Source organism: Rhinolophus sinicus, chromosome 4, assembly GCF_057876585.1.
Source record: "Rhinolophus sinicus isolate RSI-liver-muscle chromosome 4, RSI-T2T, whole genome shotgun sequence".
Taxonomy (NCBI): domain Eukaryota; kingdom Metazoa; phylum Chordata; class Mammalia; order Chiroptera; family Rhinolophidae; genus Rhinolophus; species Rhinolophus sinicus.
Window position 1 is genome coordinate 96,689,434 of NC_142504.1, and position 16,113 is coordinate 96,705,546.

General features: G+C 48.5%; 1 protein-coding gene across 4 annotated transcripts in view; it reads right to left on the reverse strand.

Annotated features, from left to right (window-relative positions):
• The window catches only part of LOXHD1 (lipoxygenase homology PLAT domains 1), a 141,341-nt gene that overhangs the window by 115,622 nt on the left and 9,606 nt on the right, over positions 1–16,113 (reverse strand). For all 4 annotated transcript variants that reach the window (XM_074340031.2, XM_088797976.1, XM_074340030.2 and 1 more), the window contains exons 3-4: positions 11,182–11,262; positions 8,760–8,944 (exon numbers count right to left, since the gene is read on the reverse strand). In XM_074340031.2, the coding sequence (XP_074196132.2) occupies positions 8,760–8,944; positions 11,182–11,262 (266 nt within the window). The remainder of the gene's footprint in view (positions 1–8,759; positions 8,945–11,181; positions 11,263–16,113) is intronic.

Consider the following 16,113-nt stretch of genomic DNA (forward strand, 5'->3'; position numbering starts at 1 on the left):
TCATCACTATGGGGGCAAAGTCAGAACAGGGTGTATAGTCAGTCCCCTGAGCTTTGTGATCCCCCCCTGAGCTATATTTTCAAATTAAAGATCTAATTACTCTCTGGTATCATCCAATAGAATCTGGGAACAAGTCATGGCTGCTGGTTTATTTGGCAGAACCTTCATGATGGGACTGTTTTCCATCAATCACCTGGGCTGCTTTTATTTTGCATTTGCTCTTGTACCATGCAGACCTGGCAGGTCCACAGTCCACTGCAGGTAGGCAATTTGCACATACCCTACTACTTTAATACAATCCCTTTCTTGTCCCCTCCTTTCTCCAGATGCACCCTGGGTACCATGCCCAACATGGTGTTGCTGAGACCGGGTGCACGTCTGGAGCTGTGTGATAATCATTGTGTAGCACAGGGCGGGCTGTAATGAAATTATAACCCAGTTACCTGACGACATAACCGGGAGTGGGAAGAGTGATTGTGCTGGACAAACACAATCCCATTTTTACCCATTCCCCGGGCCCCAGGCAGCTTTCAGCCCCAGCAATGGTTGTCCCATTTGGGACAACCTCCAACAGCCCCTTGGTCTGTTTGGAGCATAACACAAATCTGGCTGTAGGCATATTTATTATAAATCCACCAAAGAAGAAAACACTCCTTAGAAGAAGGCTTATCCCGCAGGAGCAGGTCCCAGATGGAAAGGGGGACGGGGTCCAAGGACCTATCTCAGACTGGGCCCTTCTGAGGGCAAGGGCCCTCTCTGCTGTCGGTGGGGCTAGGGTCTGAAACATTGATGAGCTGTTGTGCCTGGGAACCGACAGTCCTGGGGTGTGAACAGCCCCCAGGCCAGCTGGAACTCCGCTCTTGGCTTCAGAGGCCCGTCTCGTTGCCAAGTTGGCAGAGCTTTCCCTCAGCAACGTGCTGTAGGCTCAGGACTAAGTTAAGCCACGTGATCATTGCAATGCTTTTCACGGTGGGAGGGTTTGTGGGCTGGTGTTGGGATGGGGACAATGACTTGGCCAGAAGGCAGGAAATGACATCATATCAGCAGTGAGAAGCCCAGGCAGGTCTGCCCTAAACAGGTCTAACCGACACTGCCCTACCAGGTGACAGCCCCTGGCCCAGGCTCCTTCAAGACCCAACACTGGGTCATCCCAAATCTACCCAGAGAGATCACACCATCGTATACCACCTTGTCTAACTCAAATATCACCCCCACCTCCCCTCCCATCCTACGATTCTGCCCCCAATCCCACCGCCAGCCTCAGGGATGTGCCCTGAGTTTCCCTGAGACCACAGAGCGGTGGGTAGTCCTGTGTTCTCAGCCTGTGCAACTCAGAGTCCTTACCAACTGCATCTGGTGTTTGTCCCATGCATGTCACCCCAAAAGTAACAACAGCAAGGTAGGGGGAGTGAAATCAGTGGGCAGGAGACACCTGGAGCCAGGCAAGACAGATGAGGAGACACTTAGCTAGCAGAATACCAGGGACAGCCAGCCCAATGAGGGACCTCAGAGAACACCCAATACAATCTTCGGATAAGAGGAGGGGCAGCTCGGAGAAGACAAGTAACTTGCATCAGGCGTATAATGAGCGAGGGCCAAGACTGGAAGCTAGTTCTCCACCCCCCAGTAGAGCTCTTTCCAACCAGCTTGCGTCTACACACGACCCTCACCACACACACATGAGCCTGTTTCTTACCAGTCTCCACCTGCATTCCTGGGTCCCAATGACCAAGCTGGCAAATACCAGTGAAAGTGTTACCCCCAGAGAAACTTGGGCTTGGCAGGGGAGACCAGATAGACACATAGTAAGTAGTTAGCACCCAAAAAGGCAAAGAGCAGTCCCTGAGATCTGGTGTTTCTCAGCTGTTTACCTGTCTCAAAGCACCTGGGCTACAACCCACGCCATCAGCCACGATGGCTCATTCTGGCTGTGATTCAGCCAGAGTGAATCTGAACCCCAGGGAACAGGTTGCAAAGTTCTTCCTCTCTGCCCATGAGATTCCTTGCACATCTCCTGACTATAGCTGGGTAGGGGACCCCACGGAGAGGCACTGCACTACAATGGATGGCACAGACTTCAATTTCTCTGGAGTTTGCAGGGGCTGGGGGGCCCAAGGCAAGGGAGCAGATGACTCTTTCCAGAGAGGCCAGGGCTTGAAAGCCAATGGGTTTGGATGACATGAAGAAAACTGAAGGAGAGGATGAAAGAGAGCAGTGAGGAGAAGAGACGCTGGCCTTGACATTTTCTCTGACCCTGGTGTATGTGTTAATGGTGGTTTTCTCTCAAATTAACTTGGGAGCACAGAGAACCCACCCAGGCAGCAATCAGGGAGACCCCTGGGGCTCCGGGGAGACCAGCCCTGCTGGGTCTTTGCTGGGCTTGATGGATTGGGGCCCGAATCTGTGTCAGTGGTCTGTCTTCCAATCTACAATCTGGGGGCCGGTGGGGAGAGGGTGTCTTATCATGTCCCTCAGGCCTCACTCCCATTTCCTGTGGGTCCCTTGAAACCTCCTCATGCCCTATTAGTGCTAGAGAGAAGTTATGTTCAGAGCCACTGCCTGCCAGACACTGAAGCCAATGCAATCCGAGCAAATAGCTTGAGAAATGGGAGCTGCTAGCCTGAGACTAACCTTCATTGCAGGTGCAAAGTGGGGATAATAATAAACTTCACCACCTAGGAGTGCTCTGGATTTTGAATAAGATACTAATTGTATGCACATGTAGACACAGGCTATAGAAGTATATTGTCCAAAGGTCACGTAGCTAGTAGGTGGCATTGTTGGGATTTGAACCTAGGACTCCAACTTGACACATGGAGCTCTGAACCACGACACCCTCCACCCTTGTTGTGGGTGAGTGCCTTGTACTATGGCCATCTGTTTCCTCTACTGGACTGTGAGCGCCTGGAGGGCAAGGACCGTGTCCTTACACCAAATCCAGTATCTAAGAGCAGCTCAGGGGGGCATCACCGATGGCAGTTGTTATTGATGATGCTTCAATCCAAGGCCTGGGAGACCACATTGAGATTCAGCCAGGGGCTGCCATACGTGTGTAGGTGTCCTCTGTGTTCTGAGTTGTCAACAGAGTGAGCCATTCCAGACAGGATGGAAGAAATCCTCCAGAAAGGGAGTCAGGCTTCCATGGCAAGGGAGGGAATGCCAAGAGGCAGATGGCAAGAGGGAAAACTCACTACACTTCTGGAGCAATTTGATAGCCAAGGCTGTGTTCCCACAGACAACCAATGCCGATATGCTGAAAAAGTGGCTGCCAGACTTCCCTAGGCCCCAGAAAGTACAGGACCCCTGACACCTACTCTAAGAGGGAGACAAGCATAGAGGCAGCTGCTGACTCCCTGTTAGGGTGCACGTATGTCTGAGGTTCTTAAGCAGGAGGTGTGATGTCTGCCTGGCCCACTCCACTGCAATATGGGGAGGGAGCCAGCCAAGACTGGGACACCAACCCCTGCTGACTCCACATGGGGATAAGTCAGGAGAATCCAGGCGGCTTCTCCAGCGGCCTGAAGTCCTGAGCAAGAACTGAGGACTTGGGGTGGAGATGGCATTTTCATCCTTCCTTCCAGGTAAGTAAGAGCCCTTTGACTGCAAAGCCAATATGGCATCCTCTCACTGTTAAAGAAAAACAACAGTTGATGGAAGGAGAACTGACTCTGGGTGGTGAACACACAAGGTGATATATAGATGATGTGTTACAGAATTGTACACCTGAAACCTATGTAACTTTACTAACCATTGTCACCCCAATAAACTGTAATTAAAGAAAAAAGTTAGTGGACACTTAGAATGAATTAAAGAACCAAGACATTAAGAATTCCTGAAAAGCCAAAACAATCTTTAAAAAGAAGAACAAAGTTGGAGGTCTCATACATCTGATTTCAAACTTTCTACAAAGCTGCAGTAATCAAAAGAGTGTGGTACTCATGTCGGTGATCAATGATTTTCAACAAGTGTGCCAAAGCCATTCAATGGGTAAAGCAGAGTCTTTTCAACAAATTATGCTGGGAAAACTGGATAGCCACAGGCAAAAGAATTAAATTGGACTCTTACTTTCCATCGTATGAAAAATTAACTCAAAACGGATCAACAAGTTAGATGGAAGAACTAAAACCAAAACACTGAAGAAGAAAACGTTTGTCATGGGGCAAAAGCTTCATAACATTGAATTTGGCAATGATTTCTTGGATATGAAACCAAAAGTACAGGCAACAAAAGAAAAATAGATAAAATGGACTTCACAAAAATTAAAAATTTTTGTATATCAACATGCACCCACAGAGTGAAAAGGCAGCTCATAGAATGGGAGAAAATATTTTAAATCATATATCTAGTAAGGGGTTAATATCCGGAAATACATTCTAGATAGATGCCTACAACTCAACAACAAAAAAAATCAGACAACCTGTTTTAAAAGGACTTGAATGGATAGTTCTCCAAAGAAGATGTACAAATGACCAATAGGCACATGGAGAAATGCTCAGCATCACTAATCAGTAGGGAAATGCAAATCAAAACCACAGTGGAGATACTACCCTACACCTATGAAGATGGTTATTATTTAAAGGGGAAATAACAAGTCCTGATGAGGATGTAGAGAAATTGGAACCCTTGTGCACGGCTGGTGGGAATGTGAAATGATACAGCTGCTGTGGAAAACAGTATGGCAGTCCCTCAAAAAGTAAAATTACCATATTCTATTACATAGAATTACCATATCATCTAGTAATTCTACTTCTGGGTATAAACTCAAAAGAACTGAAAGCAGGGACCCAGACAGATATTTGTACACTAATGTTAATAGCAGCATTATTCACAAGAGCTACAAGGTGGAAACAACCCAAATGTCCATTGACAGATGAATGAATAAATAAAAGATAGTAGATATATACAGTGGAATATTATTCTGCCTTACAAATAAATGAAATTCTGAGACATACTGCAACAGGGATGAACTCTGAAGACATTATGCTAAATGAAATAAGTCAGTCACAAAAGGATAAATACTGTATGATTCCACTTATGTGAGATTCCTAAGTAGTCAAATTCAAAGGGACATAAAGTAGAATAAAAGTTAGCAGGGTGTGGGGAAACAGGAATAAGAAGTTATTGTTTAATAGGTACCGAGTTTCAGTTAGGGAAGATGAAAAAGTTCTGGAGGTGGATGGTGATGGTCATTACACAACAGTGTGAATTTGCTTAGTGCCACTGAAAAATGTTAAGATGGTAAATGTAATGTTATATGTATTTTATAATAATAATAAAAGAAGCAGGGCGATGGAGTCAGGGGGCCCCTTGCACTCTCTTCCAATGAGTTCCATCTGGAACACAAGGTTCTAGCCTAGGAGGTCCATTCTTGAGGGTCACTGACAAACCAGAAATACTCAGGAGGCAGGCTGGACATGGGCTACAAGACGTGAGGCTGAGGAACATGGGGATGTGATCCTGAGAGGAGAGAACCCTGTCTTCACACAGCTGAAGGGCAGACATGAAAACATACACCGTGGTGTGTTGGGAGGACCAGAACAGAGAAGCAGAAGTCTTGCGGAGCCCGGATGGGGTCTATATTCAGGCAGGTCTTTCTGACTACCAGTGCCGCTTAGCAGTGGAACGGGGTGTGACTATCCAACACTCAAGAAAGGCTGGATTCAAACTAGGGCTGGAGAGGCCACTGGTGGGGATGCTGTGGAAGGGATTCCTGTGACAGGAGGAGATTCGTCCAACGGACGTCCATGAGCCCTCGTCATGATTCCTCAAGCTCTGACCTCTTAGGTGCCAGACTGTCCTTGGACTTGCCCTGCCTAAGGGACAGGCAAAAAGCATATTCCCCCAAGAATTAGGAGACTCACATTCTAGTCCCAGCTCCATCAGTCATGGGCTGTTTGGTCCTGGATGAGTCACCACCTCCCTGGACCTCCGTTTACTCGTCTGTGTAATTAACACCTGCCAGCCTTTCCTCACCTCCTCAGCCTTAGAGGTGTGTGGTAAGTGAAGCAAGGACTTGTGAAGAAGAGAGCCCAGATATCTTCTCAGCCCTCCTCCCCACCCTCCTGGCCTTCCCTTCTTCGCAGATCAGGGCTGGCAGTGTTTCCCAGGGTGCAGTGTGCACACACCTAGTGGTATACTGGATGCTACTTGGGATACGGGACGGTTCTCTGTACTAATGTAAATCTGATACCTGGAGCAAATGATAACAGTTTTTCATGATAGTAATATCAACATTCTTTTAACAATAAATTTACAAGTTAATGTAGGTTGCAAAAAGTGAGTTAAAGAAGAAGTAGTAAATAATAAGGGTAGTGGTACTTGAATAAGGCAAAAATCTTGAAGGTGGAATGTGTGTTTAGGGACCATTGATGGATTAAGGAGATATACCAACCTGGCTCCCAGGCCCCACAACAGATACCCAGGGCCTGGCAATCAGACCCAGAGAAAACCAAGGGGCAAAGCATTTGGGTTGGTCCTACTGCCTGGTTTCCTTAAGGTGCCAGGTGCAGCGATTTTACCAGCCAATTGAGAACAACTAAGAAATTGAACCTGATTCTGGGATCCTCCATCCACACAACTGGGAGTTGATCAGCTTCTGCCTCCTTCTTTTGGCAACACTTCATGCCTACCTTCTCCCCAGTGGGTTCCAGGAAAAGGGGGCCCTGATCAGGTCATTGACCCCCAAAGTGCCAGGAATGTGTTGGGTGCCTCCCCTAAAAGGTACATGTAGAGAGAAGCCTAGAGAGGAATGTGTAATCTCCATGGCAGATGAGGCACGGTGCCCTGAGCAAGGGCCGATGTTTTTGCCCACGGCAGCAGTCACCTGCACCACAGGTGGGGCAAGCTCCCCTTGTGCCTGAGCCTTTAAGCAGGGTGTGCGAAATCCCTTTACAGGAACCATCTAGAAATCTGATCACGGTCCAGTCCCCTCCACTCCCACCGCTATCTGCGGGTCACATCGGTCAAAGGGTCAGTTGGTCAGCCTAGAACACCTGCCTTCCCTGAGGAGCAGGAATGAAAGAAGGTTCCAGATGATTATCAGCCAGAACTTCAGGAGATGGCTCTCAGAGGTGGGGAGAGGGAACAAGGCCAGCTAAGGATCCATCCTCCCTTGGTGGGTCGTGATGGGGGTGGAATATACACTGAAAATGTTCCCTTTCCTCTCTCCTCTTTCTGTTATTGCCAACCTCCCACGTTTTGAAATATTGTTACCTATTAAACTGCATGGATGAAGAAATAATTACCATCCCCATTTTGATCATCAAAGACCTCTGATAGCAATCAAAAATCAAGTGCAATAATTACAGGTGAAAAGCAAAGAAACTTAACCTTTGGTTTACCAACGCAGTCATTTGAATATTTGAAGATCCTGGGTTTCATTCTTTCTAGAATGTAGCCTGGAAATACTAAAACTACACTGCCAACTATCCTATAAAGTGGTAAGGGGGGCGCTCAGGCAGCCTGGCTCAGGGATGGAGTCAGAGGGTATCTTTGTCTTCCCTTTAGGAATCAAGAAAACACTACCTTGTATGATTCTTGTGGGAAGCTGGAGAACCCCTGAGTTACATTCTTTCTCAATGGTGACTTTTTGGAAGTTCTTCTCTTAACAGCCCATTCTTTCAAACGCCACATGCATAGAAAAGACTGGAAATGATTGCATAAAAATATCAGGAGTGATGTTTTTCCAGGTGATGGAATTAATAAGTATTCTTTTTTTATGTTTGTATGTCTCTATTTTCTAAAATGTCTGTAATGATCAAATGTGGCTTTTGTAATAAGAGAAAAGATTGATAACATATCTTTAAAAAAAAGAATCAATAAAGTTGTAAGTTATTACCATGAGAATCACAGAGGAGCAAGGCAAGCGTTCAAGGTCGGAGGTGAGAGATCAGAGGCAGACAGAAAAATTAAGAAAGAAAGCCCACTGAGACATAGGGTGTGTTTGTTTCTGCCCAGCTGGGTTGCAAAAGACAGTGGAACTTGGAGACCAAGGATGCAGGGTGGAAGGCAGAATCCAGCATGTTGTACTGCAGGGTGGCCAAGGGAAAGTCACTTCTCGTGGCTGCCAAGTGCCTTTCCGTCCGACAGCCCATGATTCTGTGGGAGCAGGGAATTATGATGATGCCCCCCTTTTGGGAAAGGCAAATGTGTTCAACAATGCGGTGAGGTGAGCTCCTCACTTTAGGGGACAAAGGTGTGATAAAATCAGACATGGGACACGTGTGTGTATTTATAGGCTTCGTTCCCCTGCCTCCTACTGAGCTAAAATGACTGAATTGAAGGCCTTTGGCTAGAGATGTACTTGAAGTTGTTTCATTCATACAATCAGGAGTCAGGGGCAGCACGATGGAATGCTGGAAGCGCTGAGTTCTCACCCCCGTCCGCCATGCCCTAGCTAGAACTCGCTTTCCTTGGGCATCAGAAGGAAGGCAGGGGAAGCTGCCTTTGAACTCAGAGGGACGCTCGGTAGATACCTATCAACACGTATTTCTGAAAACACTGCATGTGCTCAGGGCTGCTCCCGTCCCTCCCTTATGCCTCTAGGTCGTCTTATAGTTCCCACTTCCTTGATCCCCCAGACCACGTAAGCTTGCTCTTGGAAGGCCACAGGGAAGCGATGGGGCTTCACCCGGGCCCCACCTGACAGGAAGATCCTGGAGGGTGGCAAGGGGGCGATGGAACTGCTCAGAGCAAGACAGAGGCCTGGGTGAGCCCAGCCCAGGTAGGGGGGACAGTGGGTAGGCCACGCTGGCACTGACCTCGGGGCACTTCCATGGGGCTGAAGCTGGCCAACAGGTCGCGGCACCACTGGCGGTCACCTTCCAGGTCGCTCAGCCAGCTGCAGCAGTTGAAGTAATAACGGAGGTGAGGCCGCTTTAGGTCGGTCAGAATCACACGGTCTAGGTACCAGCTGGGACTCGAGCCTGTGTTGTCATGTTCGATCCTGGGGCAGAAGCAGATACCCACAGGGTCACTGGCAGATGGAGACAATGCCCTTCCATGCAGGAATAGCCAAATGTGTACTCCAAGGAGAGGTTCAATCATTTTGTTGTTGTTACTTTACCTCTCCAACCTCAGTTTCCTCATCTATGAAATGGGGATATCTTATTAATGATGTGCTTCTTAATGAGGATTACATTGTTACATTGCCTGCAAAGAAATATTGCCTTCCATAGAAAATCCAGGATTGCCAAGGCTCGCAACACGACCATCTCCAGTTTCCCTTCTCTCCCTGACTCCCTCCCAGACCCCCCAGATACTCTCCTTGGCCCCATTACCCAGAGGATTCTCCCATAGCCATCTCGACTGGTACTGTCCCATAGAAATATCACATGAGCTGCATGTGACAACCACATATATAATTTTGTATCTTATAGTAGCCACATTGAAAAAGAAACTGGTGAAATTAATTTTAATAGTATAGTCTATTTAATCCATTTATCATTTCAATATGTAACCATGTAAAAATTTATTGAGATATTTCACATTCTTTTTCTTGTACTGTTTTTAAAAATCTGGTGTTTTTAGATGCACAGCATATCTTGATTTGTACTAGTCACATTTCAAGTTCTCAGTAGCCACAAGTGGCCGGGGGACTGCTGTATAGCACAGCACAGATCCAGACTCTTCATAATTGGGCCCCCAGTAACTTCCCCCACTTCCTATAGTGCCCCTTATCCTCAGCAGCCCAGGTTTCCTCTCTGAGGTCAGTTTCTTCCCCAGAACTTGACCCCTAGACAACCTCGCTTTGCACCAAGCATCTCATCCCTGCCTATCACAGTGAGACCTTTCCTTGCAGGACTTAACAGGACAAATACAGCCTCATCTAACACACAACCCCCTATGTGTCATGTGAATGACACATATGATATAGACAGGATGCATGCCTATATCTGACACAGAGCCTGGCACATAGTAGGACTTCATCTTAGTGATCGCCTTTCCCCACATACCGACACCCTCTTCCCAACCCTCCCCTGTGAGAGCGCCTTCCCTGCTCATAGCCCCTTTTCCCTACACAGCCAGTGCCAGGGCCTCATGTGTCTGCTCTCATTTCCCCAGTAAATAGAGTTCCTGATGCTACACTTTCTAGTGGGAGGAACAAAAATCAGGGCTGAACTGAGGCAGCATTTGACCCCCATCTAGGCCCCAGTTTGAGTCCAGTCAGACCACAGATGATTTTGACATTCCAACAAATCGGCATGAACTTGAATGGGGAGCAGGAAGAGGGGGATAAAAAGGGACAATGGAAGGCTCTTCCTCTGCAAGAGGCTGAGTTATCCCTCCCATCATTTTCACAAGCCCCACCTCCTCAAACAAGCTCAGGGGCACGCTCTACCAAAAGGCATCCTGCAACACCTTTCCTCTTCCTGCTAACACTCTAACATCCTGTCATCACTGACACTCGCTGAGTGCTTATAGTGTATCTGTTACTGTGCTAAGCACAACTCACCAACCCTAGGAGCTAGGTGCCATTACTACAGATGAAAACAACTGAGGCTTCGAGAGGAAACCGATCCAAAGTCCCACAGCTAGTAAATAATGGCAGGACAGAAATCTGAACCATGGTGATCTGGACTCAGTCTGGCCCTAACCACTGTGCTAGTGTCTCTCGGGGCTTCTTTCCCAAGTTTGTGGAAAACTGTCTCAAACTGTCTTAACTCAGAGAAGTGAATTTCTAATGGGGAAGTTTAGGGCACCATGACTCAGGGTGCGAGGGAAAGAGTTGAGTCTTGGGCTGGCCCGGTGGTTCAGGTGGTTGGAGCTCCGTGCTCCTAATGCTGAAGGCTGCCGGTTCGATTCCCACACGGGCCAGTGGGCTCTCAACCACAAGGTTGCTGGTTCAACTCCTAGAGTCCTGTAAGGGATGGTGGGCTGCGCCCCCTGCCACTAACAACTGGACCTGGAGCTGAGCTGCGTCCTCCACAGTTAAGATTGAAAGGACAACAACTTGACTTGGAAAAAGTCCTGGAAGCACACACTGTTCCCCAATAAAGTCCTGTTCCCCTCCCCCCAATAAAATCTTTAAAAAAAATAAAAAGAAAAGAGTTGAGTCTTTGGTCACTCCTCAAAGGACACAAGAAGAGTAATCAACATCCAGACAGGGTCCAACGTGAAGTCAGTTCCTACTGTCCTTTGCCTGCCTCTCACACTGCCCCTGGCCAGGGCCCAGCGTCTCACCTGATTTTGTAGATGAGGCCCACATTGTTTGTTCTTACCCGGAACACGTCAGTGTTGGCTTTCGCAAAGGCAGACTGACTCCTGCAATGAACATGTGCACAGTTAGCACAGATCAGTGTTTGGCTCACAGGCCAGGGAGAAAAGCCAAGGGCTGGCACCTCCCTTCCTCATCCACCATCCCACTCCTGGGAAGTGCTACAAGGAACTGATCCTGTCCTGACAGTCCTTTCTCATGTGACTTGGAGAGGCAGAGGGCAAGGACGGTTAGTACTCATTCCTTGCTTTCACACTCAGCTTCCCATGTGGTCCTTGCCATGTGTTGTCAAAGCAGGCGTGGTGGGCAATACTAGCCCCACGTTACAAACAAGCAAACTGCTAATTGATAGCAGAGCTGGGACCGGAACCTGGCTCTCCAAAGCCATGAGCCAATGCCCTCTGGCTGTTCTGGGTTGGGACAGAGGAGGAGGAAGGAGGGCGTGATGAAAGCCACGCTGCTCTCAGTTCTGCAGGCTTTCTGGCCCCTCTTCCTTTCTTGCCTTGCTCTTGCTGGGGAAAGAAGCAATGGCAGCCCCAAGTGGATGCAGAACTTGGGTGGGGGCCCATGGTCCTGCCAGTCCAACAAGGAAGAAAATACTCAACCCAAGTCAGCAACTGGGGAAGTGAGGTGGTGAGCAAAGGCATATCTGGCATCCTGCAGATGGTGCAAATGGAAGCAAGTACACCTGAGACGTTCCGCAGTGAGCCCAGCCTTGGGAGCACCCTTTTTCGATCAGTGTACATGGGAGGGCTGGAGCCAACTTGCTACAGACTCCTCCGGGCGTGGAAGCCTGAATCTCAAGTGGATACCTGCCCCTTCCCCTGTGGGCCAGGACGCCTGCTGTTTCCGCCCGGGACTTTTCGCAGCTCTCCGGCCCCGTCAGTGATGTCTCTGCAGGGCTGAGAGCTGTAGACCTCCCTCAGTGCCCCCGGCTCTCGGCACCAACACCCCGCCCATGGGGCAAGAAAAGCACAAAGACATACGCCTGTTTATTGGACACCAGTGTGTTTCAGAATAAAGAGGGAGGAGAAGGGTCTTCTCCCCCAGGCAACAAGACTCAGACTCGCTCAGTAACAGAAGGCTTTTAAGGTTCTCAGATGCTGTGATTCTGCAAACAGACCCACTTTGGCAAACAGCCTGCCCAGAGAGATGTCTCCTTACGGTGGGTATATCATGAGACATGGGCCTGTGGCCCTTCTAAAGCAGTGCAGAGCTCATGAAATCGGGGCGGCCTTGTCAGGGAAAAGGGACCCCAATGGTGCAGTCTGGGCGCAGAGGGGGAGAGGGAGAGTGGTACAACCTTCCTGTTTTGCTGGATGCAAGGGCCCAGTCCCCGGCTCACTGCATATACCTGTCAGAATCTGACCTCCAAGGGCGAATAACAACACACCTGCATTTTGTTTCAGAGTCAAAGCAGTTGTCAAATGACTTGGAAAACACATAAACATGGATCCTGTATGTCAATTTGTGTGAATAGGAAACAAAGAAATAAATATGAGATAGTTTCTGTTTCAATATCTGAGACAAGGAATTGATTTTTGTTTTTGTTTTTTAGAATAAATAGATAAGAGTCTTTACCTCAAATAAATACCCTAAGAAACATAAACCCTGGGAAGGTATACGATGGAATATTATGCAGGCATTAAAAATCCTGTTATAAAAAAAGATTTTGTGAAACAGAAACAAGATTATGATATAGGCTTAAAAGAAAAAAAAGCAAGTTAAAAATAGAATGTACAAAACAACAACCAATAGAAACAGGATAGCAACTTCATTTAAAAACAGTTAAGATGGGAAGGATTTATACAAAAACCTCATGTCTAGATGGTAAGACTATTATGAAGTGTTAGTTATTTATTCTGGTCTATACATATATATATTATTTTTTCTTTAGTTTTCTGAAGGGAGAACGTCTTGTTTTGTTTAATTATGTAAAAAGTACAGCCCATGTTTCAGAGAGCCCCCACTCCACCCAGCCTGCAGCTGCCTGTGGCGAATTCTCTGGAATGAGTTTGAGGATTGCTGGCTTCATCTTCTCAGGGTGCGTGGAATTTGGGCAACAGCCAATGCCGATGATTAGGGAAAGAGGAGGGTGATTTAGAAAGGAAAAAACGAGACGTGATTTGGAAGGAAAGCAGCTGGCTTTCCGGGGTGCCTCTGACAAGAGGCTCCCACAGCTGCGAGCAGTAAGGGGGGGCTCCGTGCCTTCAGAAAGGCCCTGTGCACGGACCAAGTGGAATGTGGATTCCTGCATTCCAGTGTGTGTGTGTTGAATGGTTGACCGTGGTCTTTATAGCCACTCAGAAAACAAATATTAAGAACTGAGATAGAGGAAAGGAGACCGAGAGAGAAAGGTCTTCCAGGTGGGCCAGGGAGCGCTCAGCACTGTCTCACGGCCACACTGCAGCCTTCTGGGGCATCACAGGAGATGAAACCATCAGCCCGGTGTTTGTAAGATGAAGACCAACATCGTCTTGGCAGACAAGAGGAAGCTGCTGTCTCACAGGGGTCTCTCTCTTCAGAGGAGGGAGAGGAAAAGGACTCAGGGACATGGCTATACGGACTCCCTTGTCTCAGGGAGGGGCTGGATAATCCCAAACAAGGCCCAACCCCATCCCACTTGGGGTCAGATTCTGAAATCGCCACTTCTGGCAAGTGCCTAAGGGTTTGAGAAAAATGACTGGGATGGAGTAGAAATAGCAAAGGACAGAGGGCCCCTCCCTGGTCAAAGGAAACATTAGAAATGAAGACTTCTTCACGTTCCCTGGTGGAAGACTGCAGCTTCTCCACGGCTCCTGGGAGACCCAGGAATGAAGGCTAATACAGAACACAGCCCAGTGCCCATGCCCCCTCCCCAGGAGGGCTTTTACGGTTTGCACAGGGCATGTTAGCCGCAAACCAGGCAGAGCCAGCAGGCTAACATGCCAGGCATTCTCTGACACTCTCAGACGGTGAATTCCCAACAGGAGAACCGTGATCCAGAACATAAATGAGATCCCATCCTTTTGCCATATTCTAAACACATGATGCAGTGTGGGGGCTGGTCTTGATGACTGGAAAGGAAACCCAGAGACAGGGGTCGTCTCTGGGATCCACGACTGTTACCACTAAACTGGTGTGGGGGTCGGCTAATGGGGAATCAAAGTGAACATGTCACACCCTTTGCTGCCTAGGAGAGGGTCCAATGTGTATGGAGGAATTTAGACACCAGACCACGAGGGTGAGGACAGGCAGCATTTTAACATCAGGCCCCAATGTTCCTTTACTGGAAAAAGATCAAAACTCCTAAGAAGCCATTTGGGAGTGGAAGGTGAAAGGCTGGGCGTAGGAGAGAAGACACGAGAGAGAAAAGGACATGGAAGAAGCAGGAGGGAAAGGCAGGGTGAGAGACATGGCCAGTGGCTACAGAGAAAGGGGTCAGGGAAAAATTCCAGGCAAGGTGGTGGCTTAATGTAAATTGTTGGCATTGCTGCCGTGTGAACTTCTGGTGCCCCAAGCTATCAGTGCAGCCTGATACACTCACAAATGCCTTGTAGTGTGTTTGTGTATGTGTGTGCGTGAAGCAAGGAAAAAGAAACTCGGTTTCAACTGACACATAGCTTTGGTTTGGGGTGAGATGGTGTGACAAGGAGGGGACAGCAGCAGACAGTGATATGAGAGATTCGGAGACGCGTGGGCATCTGAGCAGACCCAGGAACTGGCGGGTGTGATGGCTGCGCTGGGCTCACTGCATCTCAGTCTCACAGAGCTTGCTGACCACCAGGGCCACGGGCATCGGGTGACATGGGCAACCTGGAATTCCTTGGAAAGCAATGCTCCCCTCTCAGACCCGAGATCTCTGTCTTGAATCGAAAGGGTCTTGGTGAGGTTCGTTTCTACGCAATTCTCTTTGTGGCCGTTTTCTCAGGTCTTACAGCAGCCAGACTCTAGCTCTTCCTTCTCCATTTATCTGCTCACTGTGGTCAGATTAATTTTTCTTGGCTGCATAGTAAGTCGAGCGTCCCCTGATCGGCTTGCAAACAAGGATTTCTACAGTCTGGTCCTGCCCTGCCTTTGCAACCTTCCTCTTCTGTGCCCTCCAGGTCACCTCCCAGTCCCTGGAGGACTGTGGGGCCCACACAGCCTCCATACCTTTGCAAGCTGTTCCCCTTCTAAAGTACCCTCTTTCTGTTCCTCTCTTACCTGAGTTCTTTTCACCATGTGATGCCCCAACTGTGTCCTCCCCTATAAAGTCTCGCTCTAGCCACCCAGATCCCACTTCATGCACAGAGCTCTGACTATTTGTAAGCAAACCTCCCCTCATCCTCTGGCCCTACCTGGCATCTCTCTGGGCATCACCTCTCCAGCCTCTCGAGGGCATACAGCTGATTCTGCACAACAAGCCTGTGTCCCTGAAACGACCACTCACCATGGGCTCCTGCAGAACCCTCCAGACCAGCCCTATTGGGGTCCTGGCCAGATCTGTGTCCCTGCTGTCCTACCTGGAGTATGACACAGACATGGGAGAGACCCCCACCAGCAGACCTGCGGGGTAATTGGGGAGATTGTTGATTCCTAACCGTGGGCGAGCCCAGAGAAGCTGCCTGCCTACGTGTGCTTCCAGCAGCGCCTGGAGACCCTGCTGACACTGCCAGCTCATTCATGCTTCACACTCCTTTACCCTGATGCAGTCTTTCCTTCCCTGTTGAGAAGGAAGGCGGGAACTCAGATTCCCAGGAACAGGGACTCAGTGACAAAGCCTCAGGAGGGGTTATAAGAGATGACCCTGGGGGCCTTCCTGAGAGGTGTATTGAAAAAGGTGAGGAAGAAGAGTCTAAGGATACTGGATGCACAAAAGACAGGGAGGAACCACCACAAAAGGAGAAAATTGTTCCTTTTGTTTAAAAAAGGCAGGC